Here is a 21,712-nt window from a genome sequence, read left to right as displayed (position 1 = left end):
CTCTGAGTTCTGGGATCACAGACACATGCTACCATGCGCTCCTCTCTTTTAAAGACAGAAAGCAGACTAAGGCTTGTCAGGGTCAGGGAAAAAGGGAAACAGACAGTCACTGCTTATGGGGTTTCTATGAGGAGAGAGTGAAATTATTTCAGAATCAGACAAGAGAGTTGCACAAAACATGCTAAGTGACAGTCATTTTTTTTAACTTTAAAGTGTAAATTTAACTTAAATGTAAAATAAAACCAAATCCAAAAAGCAAACAAGAGCAGCAAAAACAAAACCCCCCAAATAAAGCAGAAAACCAACTCAGTCTCACAGATTTTATCTGTAGAGAAGAAAGAATAGACTTGATGATCCGACAGGCACGTCAAAGCTGTGGCTGTGAGCTACAAGGATAGTCACACCTGCAGCCCTTTATAAAATGGTAGACTCAAGAGGGGAGACAATATGAGGAACTGAAACGATGGTTCTTGAGCTTTGGTCATGACACAGAGCTGCAATGTCAAAAGGCGTCTGGACACTCCATCTCTGGTACAGCGATGTTATCACTGTGGCGTTGCCATAAACTATAACTCATTGCAATGCAACCATTGAAACTTTTCGATGAACTTTGCTTACCTTTTTTAGAGATTGTGTGTGTGTGTGTGTGTGTGTGTGTGTGTGTGTGTGTGCGCCGACCTGTCTGAATCTTTTCCACCTGTGTGCAGGTGTCTACGGAGGCCAGAAGAGGACATAACATCCCACTGGGCCATCTTTCCAGTCCCCAACTATCTATTTTTACCAACTTTTTATAACCTAGAAATACCTATAAGAATATTAATTTCAAATCAGTCATAAAAAGCAGTGAAAATTCAGTACAATATACTATTTTTGGGAAATGAGCATTCTAGAATCGTCACTGATAATCTTTAAATAAACACAGTGAACAAGACTATGACCCTGATTCAATCCTAAAGAAGTCTTCCTTTGGATGGGATGAGGAACAGGGGGTGGGGGTGGGGATCGGGAGGGAGGGAGGGAGCAATGACTGGAATGTAAACAAATAAAATAATTTTAAAACAGTCTTTTGACTGTGGATAAAAGTCAATTTCTTTGATAATAAACATATATGTAGAAAAATACCAAAGTTATAATACTACCTATAAATTAACATTGAACACTGCTAATACATACCTCTGCACATAGGTGAAAATAGCAAAGAAGTATAGTTGCTTCCGAACAGGTAATAACCAAAATGATAAACACCAGAAACAGGAAGCCAAACATGTAATACATCTGGTGGGACCTGTAATCAAACATGTCGGGACACAGTGATAAAAATATTTCGACACAATAAATGACATATTGTTCATTCTGCTGTCAACTAGGAAGGATTTTCTTTTTTTCCTCTCTCAACAAATCAAACAAAGTAATTTTTTTTGATGACGAAGAAGGTTGAGACAAGGAAGGATAAGGTGGCGCTGCCGTCACATTTTAGCCTCCTGTTGAGGTAGACCCTGAAATTACTATTCAGGTAAATATAGCAACCCTGTTTACCTGCTAGTGAGTCAGAAGTGTTAAAAAAAAAAAAAAACACAATGGAAAGCCAGTTTAAAGTAGGAAAGAAACCAAATTAGTGTATAAGGTTTTAGAATTTGGAAAACTACTAAAGTAACTGGGGAAGAAAGATATTCTAAACGTTTACAAAGCTCATAATTATTCCAAGTTCAAGCTACCTGAGATCTTGGCACAACTGTAGTACATGTCCATAGGACTGAAGGTGATTATAACAAACTACCCACCCCTACTTAAACACAATACAACAGAGAGGCTCAAACTACAACAATTCTTCCTAGTGTGGTGGCACATACTTTTTTTTTTTTTTTTTTTTTTTTTACTTGTCACTTGGAAGGCAGAGGATCTCTGTGAGTTCAAGCCTAGCCTGGTTTACAGAGCAAGTTTCAGGCCAGCCGGGGATACATACATAGAGAGGCTCTACTTCAAAAAAGACTTTCACACAGGAATGAGAAACAGTGAACACAGGTGCTGGGTGATTGTATAAACCTTCCAGGTCATGGAAACCAGCCTTCTTTCCAACTTCTAACCTCCTCCAATGAGCTATCAGCTGCTTCTCTCTGCAGCAGTACAGCTACTTAAGAACATGGGGTGGCAAAGACTTGGGCTGATATAATCACTCAACCTCCAAATACTCATTTTTTCCCTCTGGAAGATGAGGACAGAATCCTGAAAGCTATAAAAGAATTAACAACAAGAAGAAACAAAGCCTTCAATGAGTGCTAGCTATTATCATTACCCTACTTTTTCCCAGAGAGAGAACCTGACGTTTACTTTTATAACCTGTAAAACTCAACAGCGGCTCTGCACACAATGTAATGAGGGTAAGAGGACTTTGTCTTCAGCTTACCAAATGCTATTCAGAATGAAGAAAAGCTGTATAAAGATGCAGCCAAAAGGCAAAATCCCCCCCATGATGATACCAGGCAAAGGCTTTGTGTAGAACGACTGCTCAGGGATCTGACGAGGAATCTGATTGGTTCGAACTGGGTGTTCAATGGCCTGCAGCCAAGAGAGGGGGAAAAGGATCTATAATTAGCTGTTAATATATTGTGAAGTTTTTCTTAGTTTCTGTATTAATAATAACTGGATTGGACACGGAAAGTTTACTTAAGTCATCAAATTGAAACATGTAACTGGAAGCAATGACTCAGACATTGATCGGTAAAACACTTGGTCAGCCTTCTGGAACAGGCCAAGGTTTTCTCTAGTAGTCATATACTGACTAACAGCTTTACACAAAGCAAGAAATAGAACATAGTGTGGCATTAACAAGGCAAACTCTGGATTTTCAGGGTTTTCATTTTCATTATATACTTGTTGAAAGATATTACTTGGTCCTGCAATTAAAAAAAATTTTTTTATACTGGGAAATGAGCAAGAATATCTTCCCTACCCTCCACCCCCCAATTCACCGGTTTAAGAACATAAGGAGAAAATACTACAAACAAAAAATAAAACCGAAGAAACATATTTCAGGTGTGGTGGTGCATGCCTGTCCTCAGAATTCTGAAGGTGGAAGTGAAAAAAAAAAAAAATCAGGATACAGAGAAACTTGTCTTTAAAAACCCAACACTCCTAAAAACTATTACTTCGTGAACTGGTTTTGAAGCCCCAATCTTAAAGGTAAGTTTATAGCTATGACATTTTAATAGCATCTTTTAAGGCAGAATATATTAACTTACTCAGCTAAACCCCCTGAAATAAGTTAGCACCTATGAACTTACATTCTTCTTAAAGCCAAAGTATGCACCAATAAACGTCAAAGGCACAGATATGCAGAACCAGAGGGCCAAGATGGCAACCAGGGTGCCAAAAGGAATGGCTGCTGAAGAGCCTTCTCCCCAGAGGATTAGATTCATGATAAAGAAGTCAGCAAACACAATCCTAAAAGACATGGTCAAACACAATTGAAGCAGGGATAGTGTCCTATGACTTGTATTACAGCTTTAGTGACTTAGGTAGAGAATAAAAAAGGAGGTAGAATTTCTAAGTCACAGGTTACACATAATTTAAAACTTTACTACAAACTACAAAATTGCTTTTTTGGCTGCTTTGTCCAATTTAAACTCCAACCAGCAGCTGATGAGAGCTGCCTTTCTGCACACTTTCACCACAGTTAGATCTGTTGAAACTTGCATGCCTATGGACAACTGCAGTGAGCATCTGGCACTTGCTGGCTCTGGTATCACTTCTGCGCTTGCTAGCTAGGCCCCCTGCTCACTGTTCATTTGGGCTGCATGTTTTGTGCATTATTTCTATACTCTAGTCACTAATTCCTGCTAAGCATGGCCCTCCCCTGTGCTTTTATGAATTTAAACATCTAAATGTGTGCAGTTATACTTTCAGCAAGGCTCTGAGTACACTTCTCAATTAGCAACTCATGCCTCGGATGAACAGCACTTCCTATGATACTGCTACTCCGGTACTCATCAAAGCTTCCCGATATATTTTTTAGAACAAGGATGCTATTCACAAAATACATACATTACACTGTTTTTCTATTCTGGGGTTCAAACCTACATCCCCTCATGCAAAACTTAGCATATATATGGATATAGGTTTGATCCCCAGCATAGAAAAAAAAGCTTTGAGCAGTTGCAGCAAGCCACGCTCTTTATGAATCTGAGGAGGGTTATTAGAAATGGCTTAGAGCAGGACGTGTGCAGGATGGGGTACGATGACCACAAAGGAAGACACCAACAACCCTGACAATGGTTTCCAGATCTGAACATGGGAATGCCACTGTAAATTTCAGCAAACCAATGAGAAACAGTATCATGACAGTTTACTCTCCAAATGTGTGCATAGCAAATGAGAACAGGAGTGGAGACTGTCTTCTCAAGACACTCTCGCTGGGGATGGAAAAAACAGTCCCTTACAGGGAAGACAATCATGGGACTCATGGGACGGAAGCTCTTTTCACAAGCTAGGAGAGCTAAGCACATTCCCAGGCTAAAGAACCATCTGCACAGACACATCAGCTGGGACAACAGGACATGTCAGAAACTCGGGACGACTGAACGGCAAGGTCCTCACGGAGCCTGACAGGAAAATCTTGGTAAGCAGGTCACTTCTTGAGGGAGCATTTGCTTCCAATGCAGGTCTATGAAGATACTGGTTATTAGCAGGACCCTGGTTTTGGCCTGCCAGTGAACAGCCCTGTCTGTCAGAATCTTGCTGTGCGCTCTTCATTGTTACCGTCTGTACAGTGGCCAGTTTCTGTCTAACAGAAATTCTGAGATTATGGAAGATACTAGATGAGATCTGAAGCACTCCTCAAGAAAGCTAAGGTTGCTTTGATTTGTGGTGTTTGTTAAGTTTTGGGGCATGTCACTATACATAATGGAATATACCAAAATACTGGCAATACACCTGGCCCGCCTGGGCATCTTTCAGGGGGGAACCTGTCATCAGGTCAAAAGCTTTAATGTAACCTGTATGGCAACATGTCAGAACAATTGCGGCAGACTGAGACAGAACAATGTTTGCCAAGGGAGGTGCTAGCTTTTCTCCCTCAGATACAACTAAAAGTTATATGATTTACATCCATATAAGGTACATGGTGTCATTTAGCACATGTTTACTAAGATTCATATTAATAACTCTCTTCAAAAACTTTTCTTAGGTACCTGACTTACAGATGTAAGGAACTGAAAAGGTTGGGGGAATAAGAGATGATTATTAAGAATTACTAAGAAATTCACTTACCCGGGACAAAGAAATGATGTCAATAAAACATTTGTTTTCCACTTTTCACCACCAAAGGCTAAAGAAGAAAAAACAGGTGTAAGCACAGATTTTTCTTTAAAGAAAACCAAGTACCACAATCCAGATGTTTGTCAGGCAGAATGAGCAGCTCACAAGGAAGTGACTTTTGCACATACTCCATGATGCCCATTATCAAATGGCCTACGGTGCACGGACAGGTCCAGACTTAAAGACTGCAGGGACTTGTGAGGGGTGGAGAGACATTAGTAGGAGAAGGTCTAGGAGGGAGTAATATGAATGGAGAGAGAGGCATAAATGAGCAAGCCACTTAGGAACCGAATGAAAGCCTCTGTGGCTGAAAATAAGGCTTGCATGATAGGCAGACCAACTGTATCTCATGTATTAAAATACATATGACCACGCTGATCCCATGTCCTTCAGGAAAGAGTACAACAAGAAGAGTAAGAAAGAACTTGGGACGGAACCCTGAACCCTAACCACTCCCCTAAACAGGGCCTGAGGGGATCAAGTCTAGCTAATATTCCTACTTCAGTCTGAGGTCTCCCAACCCTTATCTTAAGGTTACCCGGGCAACTTTCCAGTGTTTCACTTCAAATATTGTTCCTATCAGTAGACCACAGGGAACTAAAAACAGGCCTTCAGCAGCATGCCCTAAGCAAGGTCAACTGCTATTCTCTGGCCTTATCACACTAAGTCCTAGCCACCAACTACACCTGTGGCTCTAACTCTCTAACTCTGCTTTACTTCTGAAGAGTAAGAGTGGAAGACACAGGGCTGGAGAGATGGGCCAGTGTTTAAGAGCACTGACTGGTTTTCCAGGGGTCCCAAGTTCAATTCCCAGCAACCACATGGTGGCTCAAAACCACCTGTAACAAGATCTGATTCCCTCTGCTGGTGTGTCTGAAGAGAACAACAGTGTACTCACATACATAGAAGACACATCAACGAATGACATGACACATTACTTCCTCCAGGGACCCCCAAACAGTGACATCTTTGTTTAGTTTATGAATGTTAACCTGATATGCTGCTTTGCCTAGCCCAAAAAGCTAAAGCTTTAAAAGAAAAAGGGGAAGAGGACAGCAATAAGCAGCATCACAACCATTTATACAAATGCACTGTCAAAGCTTTTTGAGATCAATCTAGAACAGTCACCCATATAACAAAGAAACCACTCTCAGGCTTGTCTCCAGAAACCTCTGGATAGCTATCCAGGGAGTGCCTACTTGTGCCCTTCATCCACCCGGGTTCAGAACCACAATGGAGACAGACTCAATTCCAATCACCACGGCTTTTACTTACACTTGTAGAATCTGGCAGCAACATAGCCAGCAGGTGTGCCCAGTAGCACCCACAAGACCACAGCACATGTCATCAGGGCTCCTCGATTGGCAGGGGACAAGAATCCCAGACATGCAAAAACTAAGAAGTAAGCATGCAGAGTTGTAAATGTTACCACATGGCTTCCTTTCTATGAAATGACAGAATACTTCACATTGCATGAATGTGATCATGCACAAAGTAAACTTTATTGGGAATCTCTAGAGGGAGGCCAGAAGAGTCTATATATCTAGGCAGTTCCTAATAAATGCTAGAGTGGAACTCAAGAGCTAATTCTGGGCTGAGTCCCTCTGGCTCTCTGGTAGCATCATGCTAGCTAAGCCTCTGGCATATTCAGGGACTTATTCTCCAGGCCTTCCTTCCTGCTTTAGTCTAATATTCTTATAGCCCTAGCCCTATCTCCCTCACAGTAAAATAACAACAGCAAGCACTACCCGGTCTTCAAAACAAGCCTAGCGACCTGAGTGCAGATCCTAAAGGTATGGACCGCGGCTTTCAAACTTACTCAGATGCCAGGCATTTAGAAACAAGTAACTCCTGTTATAAAATTATACAATAATCTTACTAACAGACAGTAACTCCAGCACTGTTCACAGTGGCTTGCACTGTATCCTAGCACTAGGAGGCAGGAACAGGGAAACCACTGTGAATTTGAGGGCAGCCTAGTCTACACACTAGGATTCCAAGCTAGCTCAGGATACAGGATAAGGAACTAAAGGTAAGACAGGAAGTTTCTGTACTGTTTTCTCTTGTAGAAGATTTAGGAAGTAAGACTTCTTTTTTCTAGCAATGTTCCATAACTACGGGGGTCTCTTTGAACCACCTGAGAATCTTGAGAGATTTTATTGCAGAAAGTTTTATCAGTGAGATAGATCTTTAGGGGAACTGGTCTCTTTGTCTCAAAAAAGTAAAGCTAAACAAAAGACTACATACTCTATTACATATTTGACCTTTATCCAAACAAGAGCATATGTTCCCTAGAAAACTTGAAAAGCTCTTCTGTGGATTCTCTCAGTAATACTCGCTACTTTTCACTAGTAGCTGGACCCAACAGGGAAAACCATGGTTTAAAAATATATACATAATGCAGAAAGTTTATTCATAAACAGTTTCTCTTACAGAAAAGAACAGGGAAAGAAACTGGAGTCAATGCTGCCTCAGGGAGGAGTCTCAAGAGTGACAAGTCAAAGTGAGTGGCACTGGCTCTAGATGGGTCTACAAGGCCCTGCATCAACTAGATGCTGCATGGAGGGAGATACCCAGGGGAATCTAACCTGCATCCTAGACTCTCAAGAGCCAAAGCACACAGAATTTGAGAGTCAAACGGGTTTTCAGTAAAGCTACTTTTGGAAAGGAAAACTCCTTTCCAAATACTATTAGAAAGAGTATTTTCTTCTTAATCTTCATTTTAAAAACTTACACAGAGTTACAAAAGTCATAATTAAAATCTGTGTTCCAGATCCGAGGAAGACAGACAGCAGCATCCCCTTTCTTGGAGGACGGAATATATCCCCATGAACTAGTTTCCAGCCAAATTCTTCCTGGGCATCTTCCTACAGAAAACAAAAACAAAAACACCTCAGTTCAACATGTCAGAGGGTAACATTTTTGTTTACCATTGAGTACGTTGCTATAAATTTTTTCAAACTTATGTTAATGTAAGCATGGAATCTTAGCTTTCTAGAACTGTTTCTAAAGGAATGTTATGTACTGAAGTCTACAGTCATCGGAAAACTGCCTACCACACACAAGGCCCTCCCTCCATAAGATCCTTGGCACTGTCAAGACAAGAGAGAGCCTGGAGAAACTTTACACAGACACAGGATTCCTCTCAACTCTGTAGTAAGCTTGTACTGCCAGCCCAAACTGCACCATCATATCGTATATACTAAATTACTATCTCTACATGGTTGTTTTTAATTGACATAATAAACAGAACTATGCGAATCCTTAGTCTCCCGAGTCTCCCCCAGCCTGCTCCCAAGTAGACGAAAATTCGAGTCATCCTCCTGTCATGCTGCAACATTATAACATAGCCCAGGACCCACACTTCCCCCATCTCCTTATCAATTCATAGCATTTTACTTGGTCCCTGTATGGTTATACTAAATAGGCCTGCTTCTGCCCTGGTTCCTGAATACCCCCTGAATGTACCTGTCCACTCCCTTCCATCTTGGGGAGATCTGCAACATCTTCTGCATGGGCATGTACATGCGCACCTACACCTTTCAACTTTGCTTCTTTATTCTAATACAATTTTGAAGCTTCTTTTCACTCTGTATTCATAGTTGGCTTATTGTTGTTAATAAATGTTTAGTATTCTACTATGTGGATATTTCATAATTTTAAAAATCAGCTACCTATTAACTGCTTATAATTATATAATTTCTAAGCAAATATAAAAAAACTACTGTTTGGAAAAACAAACAAACAATAAAATCCACTGTGCCCAGATATTTACAACATAAAAGGAGGCCTAGTACTTAAACTGTCCAAGTGCTTTCCACAGGGTGCACTGCTCTGCATTTCCACTGACCATCTGAAGTGTGCACGCTCTCTTAATCACTCCACACAGGGATAGAGCCAAGTGAATAAACAATTGTAATGTGTACTCTTCTTATTAGGAATGACATCAGTTGAGTTCTGACACCTAACTCCATCTGTCACACACACACACTCAGCAGTTACTAGATGAGCTACCTCATGTTTTGATATGGACTCGTATTTCTCTTATGCCTTTGCCCAGTTAACTTTTCTTTCCAGATGAGTATCTACTTTATTCTAATACCATTCATGGAATAATCTGTCTTGTCCATGTTTATACCCTTTAAGCCCTCAGTTTAGACTTCTTACACACAGAAAGTGTTTCCTTGCCAACTCCTCCTACATCTATCTCTGAACTGTTTCCATTTACTAAGTTAATCTCTACAAAAATTGCTTCACTATAGATCAATTTGTGGCCAAGTGGTTTTGTTCATGACAAATGTGTCTCTCAGTTCAATTAAGTACAGACTTCATTTTATTTATTTGTCTATGGATTTTCTATTCTTCTGTCTTAGAAAAAGGTCTCACATCTGAAATCTCTGTGGTGTCTAAAGACTAAATGAGATGTTTCCACTCACCGTAGAGTCCATCTGGTTATATCTGGCAATATCTTTATGTAGTGTGCGTAACATAATCATAGCTACCATTCCAGATAAGAAGAGGACAATAACCAAGGAGTTCATTATGCTGTGGGAATAAGCACATCACAATGGAATCGCAGCTTAGTCACAGAGCAGCATCAAAAGGCTGTTACAACAGCTCAATCAGGGCCATGCCTTTAACCCCGGCACTCATGAACACTAGTCACTGTGCTCAGGGTCATTATTACTATGTATGTGCACATGTGGCATTGCAGACTGATTTGAGGGTCACTGACCCCAGGCAAGCCCCTTTCCACCAAACTACATATCCACAGCCTCTATAGCTGTCTAGTCTAGAATCAGAATGGTTTTTCTGTGATCAACATTACTCGGTTAACTACTGTTTCCAAGCCACTCCAATACATACAGCAAGGCAAAAAAGGGCTGGTTTGGACCTTTAAGACACTTAATGATGGGCAAATTTAAACAGTCAACTAGTGAATGTCAAAAACGTAGTCAGCAAAGTAGGAAAAGGAGAGAGACAGCACAGTGAATGAGCTTTGGAGAAAACAATGGCAGCTTCCTGAACACTCTGACAGGAACTCCAGCCAGGATTGTCCTCAGACGGTCTATCCCATGGTCTCTAAGTCTTTCATCATTCCCTCCCATGATCAAAGTATTTCTAGATTAAGAAACAAACTTAGAAATAGATGGCTTGCCCAGACAAACACCTCATGTCTTAAAGCATGGATTCTCAACCTGTGGTTGTGACCCCTTTGATAAGCCCTCCTCTCTAAAAACATTTACATTACAATTCATAACCGTAGCAAAATTACAGTTATGAAGTAGCAACAAACATAATTTTATAACGGGGGGGGGGGGGGGGGGGAGGGCGGCGCAGTCACCGCAACATGAAGAATTGTATTAAAGGAACACTGCATTAGGAAGATTGAGACCCACTGGCATAAATCAGGATCTGAACTCTGGTCTGGGCTACTGAACACATTGAACAGGGCCAGAGGGAGAGGAAATGCTCACAGGGACAAGGCAGAGCAAGCGGAAAACCAAAGGCACACAAACTGCACTCTTACCTAAACCACTGAATATGGGTGTGAGGCATAGACTCCAGAATATAGTCCCATCGAGACGCCCATCTGATGTTTTTCTCTTCCTGGAGAGGGATAAAAGAAACTCTGAGCATCTTCTGACCAAGTACATTAAGAACCTGAAAATTCTCTTCAACAGGTCACTCCTATTCAGTCAACACCTCTAATTTTAACAGTAATATCTCAATTACTAGTGAGAATGAGGTAGTTTCATATTTATGCAAGTCTAGTGCAAATCAGAATGAAACTAAGAAGTAAATTAAACAAAACAAACAACAAAAAACCCAACAACAACAGCAACGACAAAAACCCAGACAATCAATCCCAAGAGGCCTGGCAACAGTTACAGCAATACTTACATGTTTGTGGTTTTTAAAAGTTCAGCTCTAAATTATAGCTAGTACAAGTAGATTTTCAATACCAAAACTTAGAGCTATATTTAATTTGAGAAAATAACCAAACAGAATGAGCTCTTCTTGACATTGTAGCCATGGGACGACCAGTAAAGCTCAGTTATATTCCAGATGCAAGGGGCATCTGGAAAATGCCACTTACACTGGGGTCTCACCTACAGACACACACTGTTCACATGTTTGCCTGGAAATTTAAATACTACACATGGGACACTAGACATCACAACAATATTAGCTAGTCAAGGCAAAACCTTTAAAGCAGAGATGGAACACGCCCCACACCTTTGATGATCATGTTTTCTTTCCTAAGCCAACTTCTCTATTGACAAAAAAATTTTCTTAATATTGTAAGAAAACCAACATGAAACTCTCTACTTAAACTGATACCCTCATGCTGATTGCAAAAAATGATGGTGTTTTCCAGGACTTCTGGCATGTCTGACATTTCATATCACTACCTCTGCCTATTCCTGCAGCTTATCTCATATGCTATCTCTCGGTTGTAACACACGAAGCACAATTCTTCAAATTATGCATTTTTTCACCTAGATTACGACTTAGTTTTAGGAATGATTTATGTTGTTTGGTGCATTGACAGGCTGTTTTAAAAAGCAGCTCATTAAAAGCTTATCTACTTGATAGACTTGATCATTAGTATTTTTAATTAGATTAAGTGCTACATGTTTAAAATCAATGTCTGAATTATACTGAAGATTAAAAAACAAACTCACCTCAAAACTAATAGAATAAGTATAGGCAATTTTGATCTCCCCTGAAGCCTTGTTGCTTATATCCATGGCAGGTCCAGAGCAGTCTGGTTTATCTATGTGGGTGTGTTTGAAGCTGTGGGAAGATACATTTTGGCAAGATAATAAAAAAGTTCAGTTTAGAAAATGAGGTAAAATACAGGTCATAAATTTTCTCTATATTTTACAATGCAGCTAAACATTAAAAGTGACATCATTCAAACCACATTACAAAATTTGTCTCAAATCTGACTCTGTGTGCGTGTGTGCATGCACTTGTACGGCGACTGTGGGGCCCTTGGGGCGCAGGGCCTCTCCTTCTACTGTGGGGTAAGGGGCTTGAACTGAGGGTTACCTGGAAAACAGATTTACAGCAGAGCCATCTCCCTGGTCCTCATGTCACACTTCGTAACATAAACATTTATGTCACAGGAATGATTAGTTACATACTCAACTATAAGCAAAAGGTCTGACTGCTGCATTTAAAAGAACACTGAAGCCCACTCCTCCTTTAAGATAGGGTCTCGCCATGCTGCTTATTCTGTGCTTCATGTCTGGACTCAAAGACCCTCCTGCTGGGACTACAGGCATACACCATTGCACCCAGTCAATCTTATGAAAGCAAAGTCCACAGAGGGAGTTTAATTTAATTGTCATCTTAGTATGTCATGTACACCAGTAATGTGGAATGTAGCATGGCTAATTCAGTGGCAAAAAAAGTGGAAAAAATACAACCCACAACCAAAACAGGTTCATTCTCGTCTATCTGCCTCCTCCCTCCCACCTCTCACAACAGGGGTTCTCTGTGTAGCTTTGGTTGCCCTGAAACTCAGAGATCTGCCTGCCTCTGTGTCCTGAATGCTGGAAACAGCAGGCTCCACCAGGCCTGGCTCAAAACAGGTATTTTCAAGCAAACACCTTGATAACCTCAAAAGATTCCCTTGCAAAAAGTCTCCCTGGCATAGAGATTTTAAAACGACAGGACCAACAGCCACATGGGCCTCTGAGCAGCAAAGCCACCTGTTGATGAAAAGATGTTCTTTCCACTACAAAGGAGACATTGCGCCTACAACAAACCAAAAGGCTGTGAAAATTCCTGAATGGAAAACAAAGCAAAATGCAAACGCAAGGCAATCTGACCACTTCCCATTACAGAAATGAACCACTGCTGTTTCTCTGAGCAGCCTACAAAACAAAACAAACAAACTTCACTCACTGACAGGAGTTTTCACTGTAATTAATCTGCAAATGTCAGAATTATGATTAAGTAATAAACTACTTAATCTCAAAATACACTTCCCCTTTGGACCTACGTTTTACTTATATTTGTTTATTAGGAGTGGGCAGGCTAGCTTGGAACTCACAATGTAACCTAGGCCAGCCTTGCACTCACTGTAATCCTCCTGCCTCAGGCTCCCCAAGTACTAGGATTGTAAGTATGAGCCACCACACCTGGCTACAATAGGATTGTTTGTTTTTTAAACCTTCTTCTATATTTACCTTTTTGGTTCAAGTTTAGCAGCCACTAATCTTGCTCCCATGGACCCAGTTTCAACAACATGATAGTATATCTTGATGTCAACATGATTGAAGATGTAGAAAGTGTCTCTCTCGTGGAATTCTGACTGTGAAACAGAACTTAGTCAAACACACAACACAGCCACAGGATAACCAAGCACAGTGTTCTACAAACTGCCATAGTAACAAATAGACACTTAAATTCAGATGGAATTTTATTTGTTCCCCATTACAATGCTAAGTTTTAAGGTAGAGGTCCTCATAAGTCAAAATTAATGCCCAGGTTTTAATTTTTTCATAAAATTAATAAATATCTGCTTAAAAGATTAAGTAATATTTTCTAGCTTTTACTTAAAATATGTTAAAAAAGAAGTGACATTATAAATATGTTAAACTGCCCACATTTAAGCAAACCTTTCTAAAATTTTGTAAAACTGTTCAGGATTACAAGTAACAACCTCAGCTACTCAACTGTCACACGAGGGCTCATGAACTAAGTTAGAGATGATGATGCTAACTTAGATCACATCAGTGAGAGAGTGAATCAGGTGCCTGGGAATATGGAAATCTTATACTCCCAATATTAGTAATAACAAAGTAAGACAAAATTAGTGACTATTATATGTTGATCTTAATAACAGTTCTACATTAATGTCTCTTCTAACATTTTCTTCATACATAAAAGCAAGGCTTCAAAGAAAAACAGGTTTGATAAAAAGTGTATTCTGAAATTTCTGCGACACAAATGTATAAACTTAGAGACACCCTTCTAACTCTCCAGTGTCTACATGCTCTAGTTAAGATTTATGCGTCAGACATTTCTCCTGCAGTGCTCCTCCTATTCTTACAAGTTTTCCTTACTTTTCCTTAATACTTTTATGTTTTCTCTATACAAGGCTTACAGATGTGACTTTTTACAGGCTTTATTTGTATTTTGTATGTGTGCACACATGTATGGGGGCCAGAGGACAAGCTCAGGGAGTCAGTCATCTCCTTCTCCACGAGATCCTGGGACCCGAACCCAGGTCATCATGCACCCTTACCTCCTCAAACTTCTCACTGACCCTGTGTCTAGCTTTTTTTTTCCCCCCTAAAGTAGAAAAATGCTTTAAGTAGTTTTTTTTAAAAAGATTTGTTTATTTATTTTATATGAGTGCTCTATCTGCATGTATACCCACATGCCAGAAGAGGGCATCAGGATCCTATTACAGAGGGTTGTGAGTCACCATGTGGTTGCTGGGCATTGAACTCAGGACTTCTGAAAGAGCAGCCAGTGCTCTTAACTGCTGGGCCATCTCTCCAGCCCCTGAATCTAACTTTTTTTTTAATAATAATGATTTAAAAAAGCCAGGTAGTGGTGGCGCACGCCTTTAATCCCTTCACTTGGAAGGCAGAGGCAGGTGGATTTCTGAATTAGAGGATAGCCTGGTCTACAGAGTGAGTTCCAAGACAGCCAGGGCTACACAGAGAAACCCTATCTCGAGAAACCAAAAATAAATAAATAAATAAATAAATAAAATCTTTTAAAAAGACTTATTTTTAGCATGGCCATGGTGGTGCATGCCCTTAACCCCAACACTCAGGAGACAGAGGCAGTTTGAGTTTGAAACCGGTTTGGTCTGCACCAAGACAGCTAAGGCTACATGGTTGAGACCCTGTCTTCAAAACTTTAAAAGAATTCTTTTTAATTATCTGCATGGGTGCATGTCTGTGTAAGATAAGCAGCTGGCATGGGATTCTCTTGAGCTGTAGAGTTGTAAACCAGCTGGGAACTGAGGCTGTACTCCTTGGGAGAGCAGTATAAGCTGCTAACCTCTGAACCATGGCTTCAGCCTTTCAAATAAATGTGCTGTGGTGTTATAAGTTATGTGTGCCTTCAGTGACACCAGGTCTCCTGGAACTGACATGAGTGCTGGGCCTCAGACTCAGGTCCTCTCCACAAGCTCGTAAGAGGACAACTGTCCCTCCAGCCCTCAGTGTAGCCTTTGAGTTACAACAAAGGCTTAGCCCTTCACATAGAACCTACCATAACAAACTGTAAATCTTGAACTGAAATCTGAATGATTTCATTTCTAGAGTTAAATGTGCACAGTATTAATCTAAGTAATGTACCTGAGAGCATCTAACATTCAGTCTCTGTGACACTTCTGTTCAAAGGCTGAAGTCTCCTTCAGAAAAGCAGTGCAAAGTTTACCACACACTTACACTGATAACACAGGCATCCTTTGCATGGCCTTTATCTGTAATGTAACAGCCAATGGGAAATCCAGGATTACAGAACTTCTGACTGTCTTCAACCTCATAGCACCACGTGACAGGCATATTATCCACAATCCTGTGCGTGTGAGTAAAAGTCAGGTCAGTGATCTGAGTGAACACAACCAAGAGGCACAGCTTAAGTCTGTGCCGTCATTCATACGACATAAACATCTCTAAATGCCAAACATTCCACAACTCAAACATGTTTTCATGGAACCCATGATGCACTGTAATAAGAATATAGTTAGTAGAGGTTTTGAAACTATAAATGCATGTAAAAAAGGAGATCTAACAGTTCGCCTGCTGCAGCTGTGTCTGTAATGGCGTCATCCAGGCACCTGAGTACACTTTTCCCTTCAGCAGAGCCCTTGACGCTTTAACAGGTGCAGAACAGTGTACCTGGTTCCTCAGGAGCTTTCAAGTCTACTACAGTAGCTCACAGAGGCAAAGGAGTACATCTGCAAGATGGAATTTAACTAGAGAGTGAGGGGAAAAGTGGAAATTATAGTACTTTCTGTTAAAACTCATAAATCCAAGTGATTTATAAAAGAAACATTGCTATAAAGCAAGAGAATCAAATCTTTCAAAGTTTACAGTGAAAGAATAATGAAGTTTGCGGCACTGTGAAACTACATTATAGTCTGAGCATGCGGTCCCCTATGCTTAGAACACACTGCAGGATACAAAATAAAGAATTGGCCAAAATATACTAGCTGTATTACAGTCATAAGACTACACTCCAGGGCATGTTTTATTTTTTAATTAATGTGTGCCCTAGGAAGTAAAATTATGATTCTATACTCACCCAAGGTGTATGTTAATGACCTAATAAAACATGTCTTGTCATATTTAAGTGCTACTTAATAGCACACTGTGTACAAATTTTACAATCACCTATACTATTAAGCTGTTTACTATTACACCCAAAAGACTATAACATTATAAAATATTAGAAACATAAAACAATGCTGTATAAATAATTGAAGAGTTTTGTGGGGTGCTAAATCATCAGTCAGTTGCGTTAGACAGAATTAATTATAACCAGTCGAGTGTATGCAGGCAACATAAAATGTGTTTATGTTAGCCAACTAGAAAGAAAATGCTATATAAAAATTAGAGTGCTAATTGCAATATGGAGGTTGGGGGGGGCATATAGAGTTTTAAAAACAAACATTTTACTTAGTTGTAACTTATTTTAATAGCTATTTCAGGTATTAGAATATACTAAGCAGAAAGAGAACTCCTTTGAAATAAATCCAAGAAAATTTAAAGAATACCATTTTAAAATTACTGCTTTCATAAATCAGGAAGCAGTATTAAATTTCTAAAAATTCAACCTTAATTCCAATTCACCACAATGGGTAAGAGTGTGGAAGAAGAATCCAAGGATTACAGTGGGAAGACTGGTCCCAACTTTCTACCAGAAAGAACTCCTTCCAGGGTAGAGGGCACTTTCTCCTCTACATTCCAAGGCCTGTGTTAAACACTGCCAGCAATAAAAACCTTATTAATTATAAAGAAGTTATTTTCCCAATAATTCAGTTATAAATGTTTCGATTAGACTGAAGTAGCCAAAAGTGTAGCAAAGCTGAATGAAACTTGGCAATTAAGTCCTCCTGTGTACTTTTAACACAAGCAGATTTACACTAATGAGGATTTTTGCAGTTTTGAAAACTGTATAGCACTCTCCTTTGTTGAACTGGTAGGATCTGAGATTAAATGTGCTGGCTGAAGTTATCTTCAGAATCCCTTTCTATACCACAAGCTGCCATAAGTCTAGAAGTTGTATGTCATTGAACACTGAGTATGAAGACAACTAGTTAAGTATGATTTTATTTTAAAACATTATAAAGAACTCAGTAGTACAGTGCTTGCTCAGCATGACCAGTCTGCAGTAATACATGTACACATGTTTTACTCTCTGAGTCAGAGTCCTAGGTAGAAAGCAGAGGGTTAGAGTGCACAGGACAGCTGAACTGAGTTCAGGTACCAGTGTGGGGATCAAAAATGGCTCTAGAATGATGGAGCTGCTTCAGCTTTGAGTAAAGTCAGCCCCCAAAATCCCTAACCCACTTTTAATGGCCCAAGTAAAATAAAAAATTACTCAACTCAAATAAGAAAACTATATCCCATTAACCTTTCTCTATAATAAGGATGAAGAATTTATTGGTTACAATTATCTGAGGAAAAGAAAAATCACCATTCACATCATAAAATTCATACAACTATAAAAACAAATATAGATCTACAAAGGCCCTGGAAAAATGCCCAATGTATCCTTAAACAAAACAAGCACACAGAGTCAAGTATACAATAATGTGCCAGCTTTTGCATTTTCTAACGATGCCTACCCTTTCACATTCACACAAATGCAGAAATCTGAAAACATGCATGACAAACAGTGCTGCACAGGAGACGGCAGGCAGAATAAATGGCTGACAGCACTAGACAACTCTTATTTGCTATTTAATATTTTTCTGTACCACTTGAGGGTTTTTCACAAGCTTAATAACTTAGAAAATAATCCTATCCTCCCTAAAGCAGCTTGGTACAAAGGAAGGTACTAAATGCACAGTAAGATTCCATAAGAATTCAGTACTTTTAAACGATCTTTCAAATTCTGAGGGACACATTTTATTTCTGCCAATTCTGCTTAAAGTCAAGCTATGTAGTATATAAACCTCCTGAAATAAAAATACCGTCAACTCAGCTTCAGGAAACCCACAACCGAGAATCAGTATCTCCAAAACCAGAGTAGCCTGGGGCCCCAGACTACAGCCTAGAATTACAAGTTGCAAATTCCTGTTCATAATGCAGACTTAAAATCATAAAACATTCCCAATTCAATGGTAAAAACTATTATTTAACAGCACATTTCCAGTTGACTTTTTAAAGCAGTCACTGGTTTGCAACTGCCTTTACAAACTGCTTAGTAAATTTCACTAGTGAATACTTCCCTAACTTTGTAAACTACTTTAAATTGATTTTCTTATTAACTTATTTGGCTTTAAAATAGGACCTAGACTAACTGCAAAGATTAGCCAAAGATTTCTAGATACCTTCCGGGATGGAAGCTGCCAAGGAATAAATGCCTCTCTTCTCTCTCCTACCTGCATGTGTGAAGAGAACAAAGAGCCTTGCATATGCCAATCAACATTCTGCGACCAAGACAGCCCCAAGCACCCTTGTCTCTGCTTCCATTATCTCCAGGACCCAGAGTCTAAACAATCCTCGACACAAACTGCTAAGAAACTGGTTAATGTTGCACCATGGTTACAAAACACGAAGTAGATTTGATTTGTAGATGCTCTTCCCCACACCATAAAGTGTCCCACGGTAACTGCCAGAGAAGCAGAGCAGCAGGTCTGAGTACAAGAAGCGCCTGACACAGTCACCTGCTTTAACACTGCGCTGGCATGAACAGTTTGTTACACTGTATGTAACCTACAATTTCATCTCTATAGGCATCGATACAGACATTTCATTGTCAGAGCCCCAACTGAAGCCTCTGTCTCACCAGTGATGCTGATAGTTCAGTAGCATGCTTTTTTTCAAGAAGTCTAACTTTTGTTTGTCTTCAGCCTTCTCTGTATTGTATGTTTTCGTACAAACGAGCTTACAGGTTTCCTTCTTATTAAACGTAAACTGTATAAAAAGAAAGTAGAAAGTATATTAATAAATATTATGCAAAAAGATACAGGTTCTATCTACCTAAGACAGCAGTTTAAGTAACAGTCCTGGTGACAAACATAAAACGCACCACTGCCAACTCAGGGAGCTGAACCTTCAATGCGCTTCTCTAGAAAGTCTCCCATTTTCTTATCCTAAGTGGATTTGTGTGTGTGTGTGTTCTGATAACTTCAATCTATTCATCTTCTACATGTAAGTGTGACCTAGAAGAAAAAAGTAGAACATTTCCCCATAGGTACCTTCTACACTTCTGGAGCTGCTGGCTTCTAGTAACAAGGACCCAAGATTTCTGTGCTATCGTCCAAGTAAACAGGAACCAATCAAGTGCCCCTATATGTTCCCTAGGAGACTCAGCAGTGACCATAATGCCACATTTGAATATCTAAAATTAAAGCAAACATGACCCTTTACTCAGGCTTAAAAGGATGCTAATTCTCAGGATTCTATATATTAAAAAGGTAAAATTAAAAATTAGTAACCAAATTTAAAAACTGGAAGTTCCTCCAATTTTGAGTCCAGAATTACTTAACCCCCCCCTTCTCTCTCTCTCTCTCTCTCTCTCTCTCTCTCTCTCTCTCTCTCTCTCTCTCNCACACACACACACACACNCACACTCACACTCACACACCATTCACATACTTTAATAATAGGTCCATGATGATTTACTGGGAGCATTTAAGTCTTAATTTTAAAAATGCAATTCATTGACTGGAGAGATGGCTCTGTCTGCACTTTCCAGAGGGCCTCAGTTTAATTCCCAGCAACCACATGGTGGCTCACAATGCAATGAGATGCAATGACCTCTTCTGGGGTGTCTGAAGGGATTGACAGTGTACTCACATACATTATATAAATCTTTAAAAAATAAAAATAAAACTGTGATTCATTGGGCTGAGGGGTGAGGAGTAAAGCAAACCACAGAGCTCGAGGGCACGAATGAGGCTCTGCTTCAACATCTAGCACAAAAAATAAATAAATAAATAAAACAAAACCCATATAAACATCTTCATATTTTCAGAAGGCTGAGACGTATCAACTATATAAATAAACCTAATAATTTCTAATTAAAAATCACATTTTGCTGAGCAGTGGTGGCACACGCCTTTAATCCCAGGACTCAGGAGGCAGAGGCAGGTGGATCTCTGAGTTCAAGGCTAGTCTGGTCTACACAGTAAATTCCAGGATAGCCAAGACTACACAGAGAAATCCTGTCTCTAAAATCAAAACATAAAAATTATGTTTTTCTAAATAGTCCAGTTGACTTGTCAGTTTTGATTTCTCTTACTATGCTGCAGTTTGGCCTCAAATTCAGATTCTTCTACATAGGCCCCCAAATGCTGGGGTCCCTATAGGTGTGTACTAACAGCTGGCTAGTAGCCTGCTTCTGTATGTTATTAACACCCCTACACCAACTTAGCTGAGGTGAATGTTTACCTGCAGCCCACTGCTGCCACCTGTCAGCCAACAGTTTAATTTTCACCACATCACTACCTCCATCTAAAACACAGCATTGTAGCATTATTTTGAACCTTAATGTTCATTTTTAAAAACTGAATAGTAGTAACACAAAAGTACTAATGTGACAGAGAGGCACAGATGTCCAACTTAGATAAGGAGAGACAGACTATCTCTGCTAACAGCCACCCAACAGTAAATCTTACACCTCAATCTGATAGGTGGGAACTGGATTTAGCTGTCTCAACTTTTGTGCTCAACTGTAAAGGAAAAAAAAAACAGCAAAGGAGAAAGAGCGGGCATGTTACACGTGTGCATCTTATACGTGTACACCATAAGAAGCCCATGGGCCAACGTCAGACATCCTCTTCTATCGCTCTCCACTTTAGTTCTCAAACAGGTTGTCAGTGGACCTGGAGCTCACTGACTCACAGCTCCAGGGTCTCCATGCTCCCCCACTGGACTACGGGTACATGTGCTAATGTACCCAGCTTCTATGTGGGTGCTGAGGTTCTGAGTTCAGGTCATTATGTTTATGGAGCAAGCACTTTTTACCAACTGAACCATCCAGGCAACAACTGATGACAGAGCAACAGTTAACAGTCAAGGCTCATGTATTCCACCCAATAAATGGGCAAGGTTGGCCTTCTCCACATGTTAGATTAGAAAATCAAGACATGCCGGGCGTGGTGGCGCACGCCTTTAATCCCAGCACTCGGGAGGCAGAGGCAGGCGGATTTCTGAGTTCGAGGCCAGCCTGGTCTACAAAGTGA

General features: G+C 40.0%; 1 protein-coding gene across 2 annotated transcripts in view; it reads right to left on the bottom strand.

The window, feature by feature from the left end:
* Tm9sf2 (transmembrane 9 superfamily member 2) overlaps positions 1 to 21,712 on the bottom strand; it is a 50,884-nt gene that overhangs the window by 6,300 nt on the left and 22,872 nt on the right. For both annotated transcript variants that reach the window (XM_021181309.2, XM_029468790.1), the window contains exons 4-15: positions 19,312 to 19,439; positions 15,741 to 15,870; positions 13,518 to 13,642; positions 12,003 to 12,114; positions 10,844 to 10,923; positions 9,750 to 9,858; positions 8,048 to 8,180; positions 6,589 to 6,708; positions 5,266 to 5,323; positions 3,282 to 3,441; positions 2,405 to 2,556; positions 1,174 to 1,285 (exon numbers count right to left, since the gene is read on the bottom strand). In XM_021181309.2, coding sequence (XP_021036968.1) covers positions 1,174 to 1,285; positions 2,405 to 2,556; positions 3,282 to 3,441; positions 5,266 to 5,323; positions 6,589 to 6,708; positions 8,048 to 8,180; positions 9,750 to 9,858; positions 10,844 to 10,923; positions 12,003 to 12,114; positions 13,518 to 13,642; positions 15,741 to 15,870; positions 19,312 to 19,439 — 1,419 coding nt within the window. The remainder of the gene's footprint in view (positions 1 to 1,173; positions 1,286 to 2,404; positions 2,557 to 3,281; positions 3,442 to 5,265; positions 5,324 to 6,588; positions 6,709 to 8,047; positions 8,181 to 9,749; positions 9,859 to 10,843; positions 10,924 to 12,002; positions 12,115 to 13,517; positions 13,643 to 15,740; positions 15,871 to 19,311; positions 19,440 to 21,712) is intronic.

This window comes from Mus caroli, chromosome 14, assembly GCF_900094665.2.
Source record: "Mus caroli chromosome 14, CAROLI_EIJ_v1.1, whole genome shotgun sequence".
NCBI classification, from domain to species: domain Eukaryota; kingdom Metazoa; phylum Chordata; class Mammalia; order Rodentia; family Muridae; genus Mus; species Mus caroli.
The sequence above is the reverse complement of the archived record's forward strand: the minus strand, read 5'-3'. Positions and strand labels throughout refer to the sequence as shown.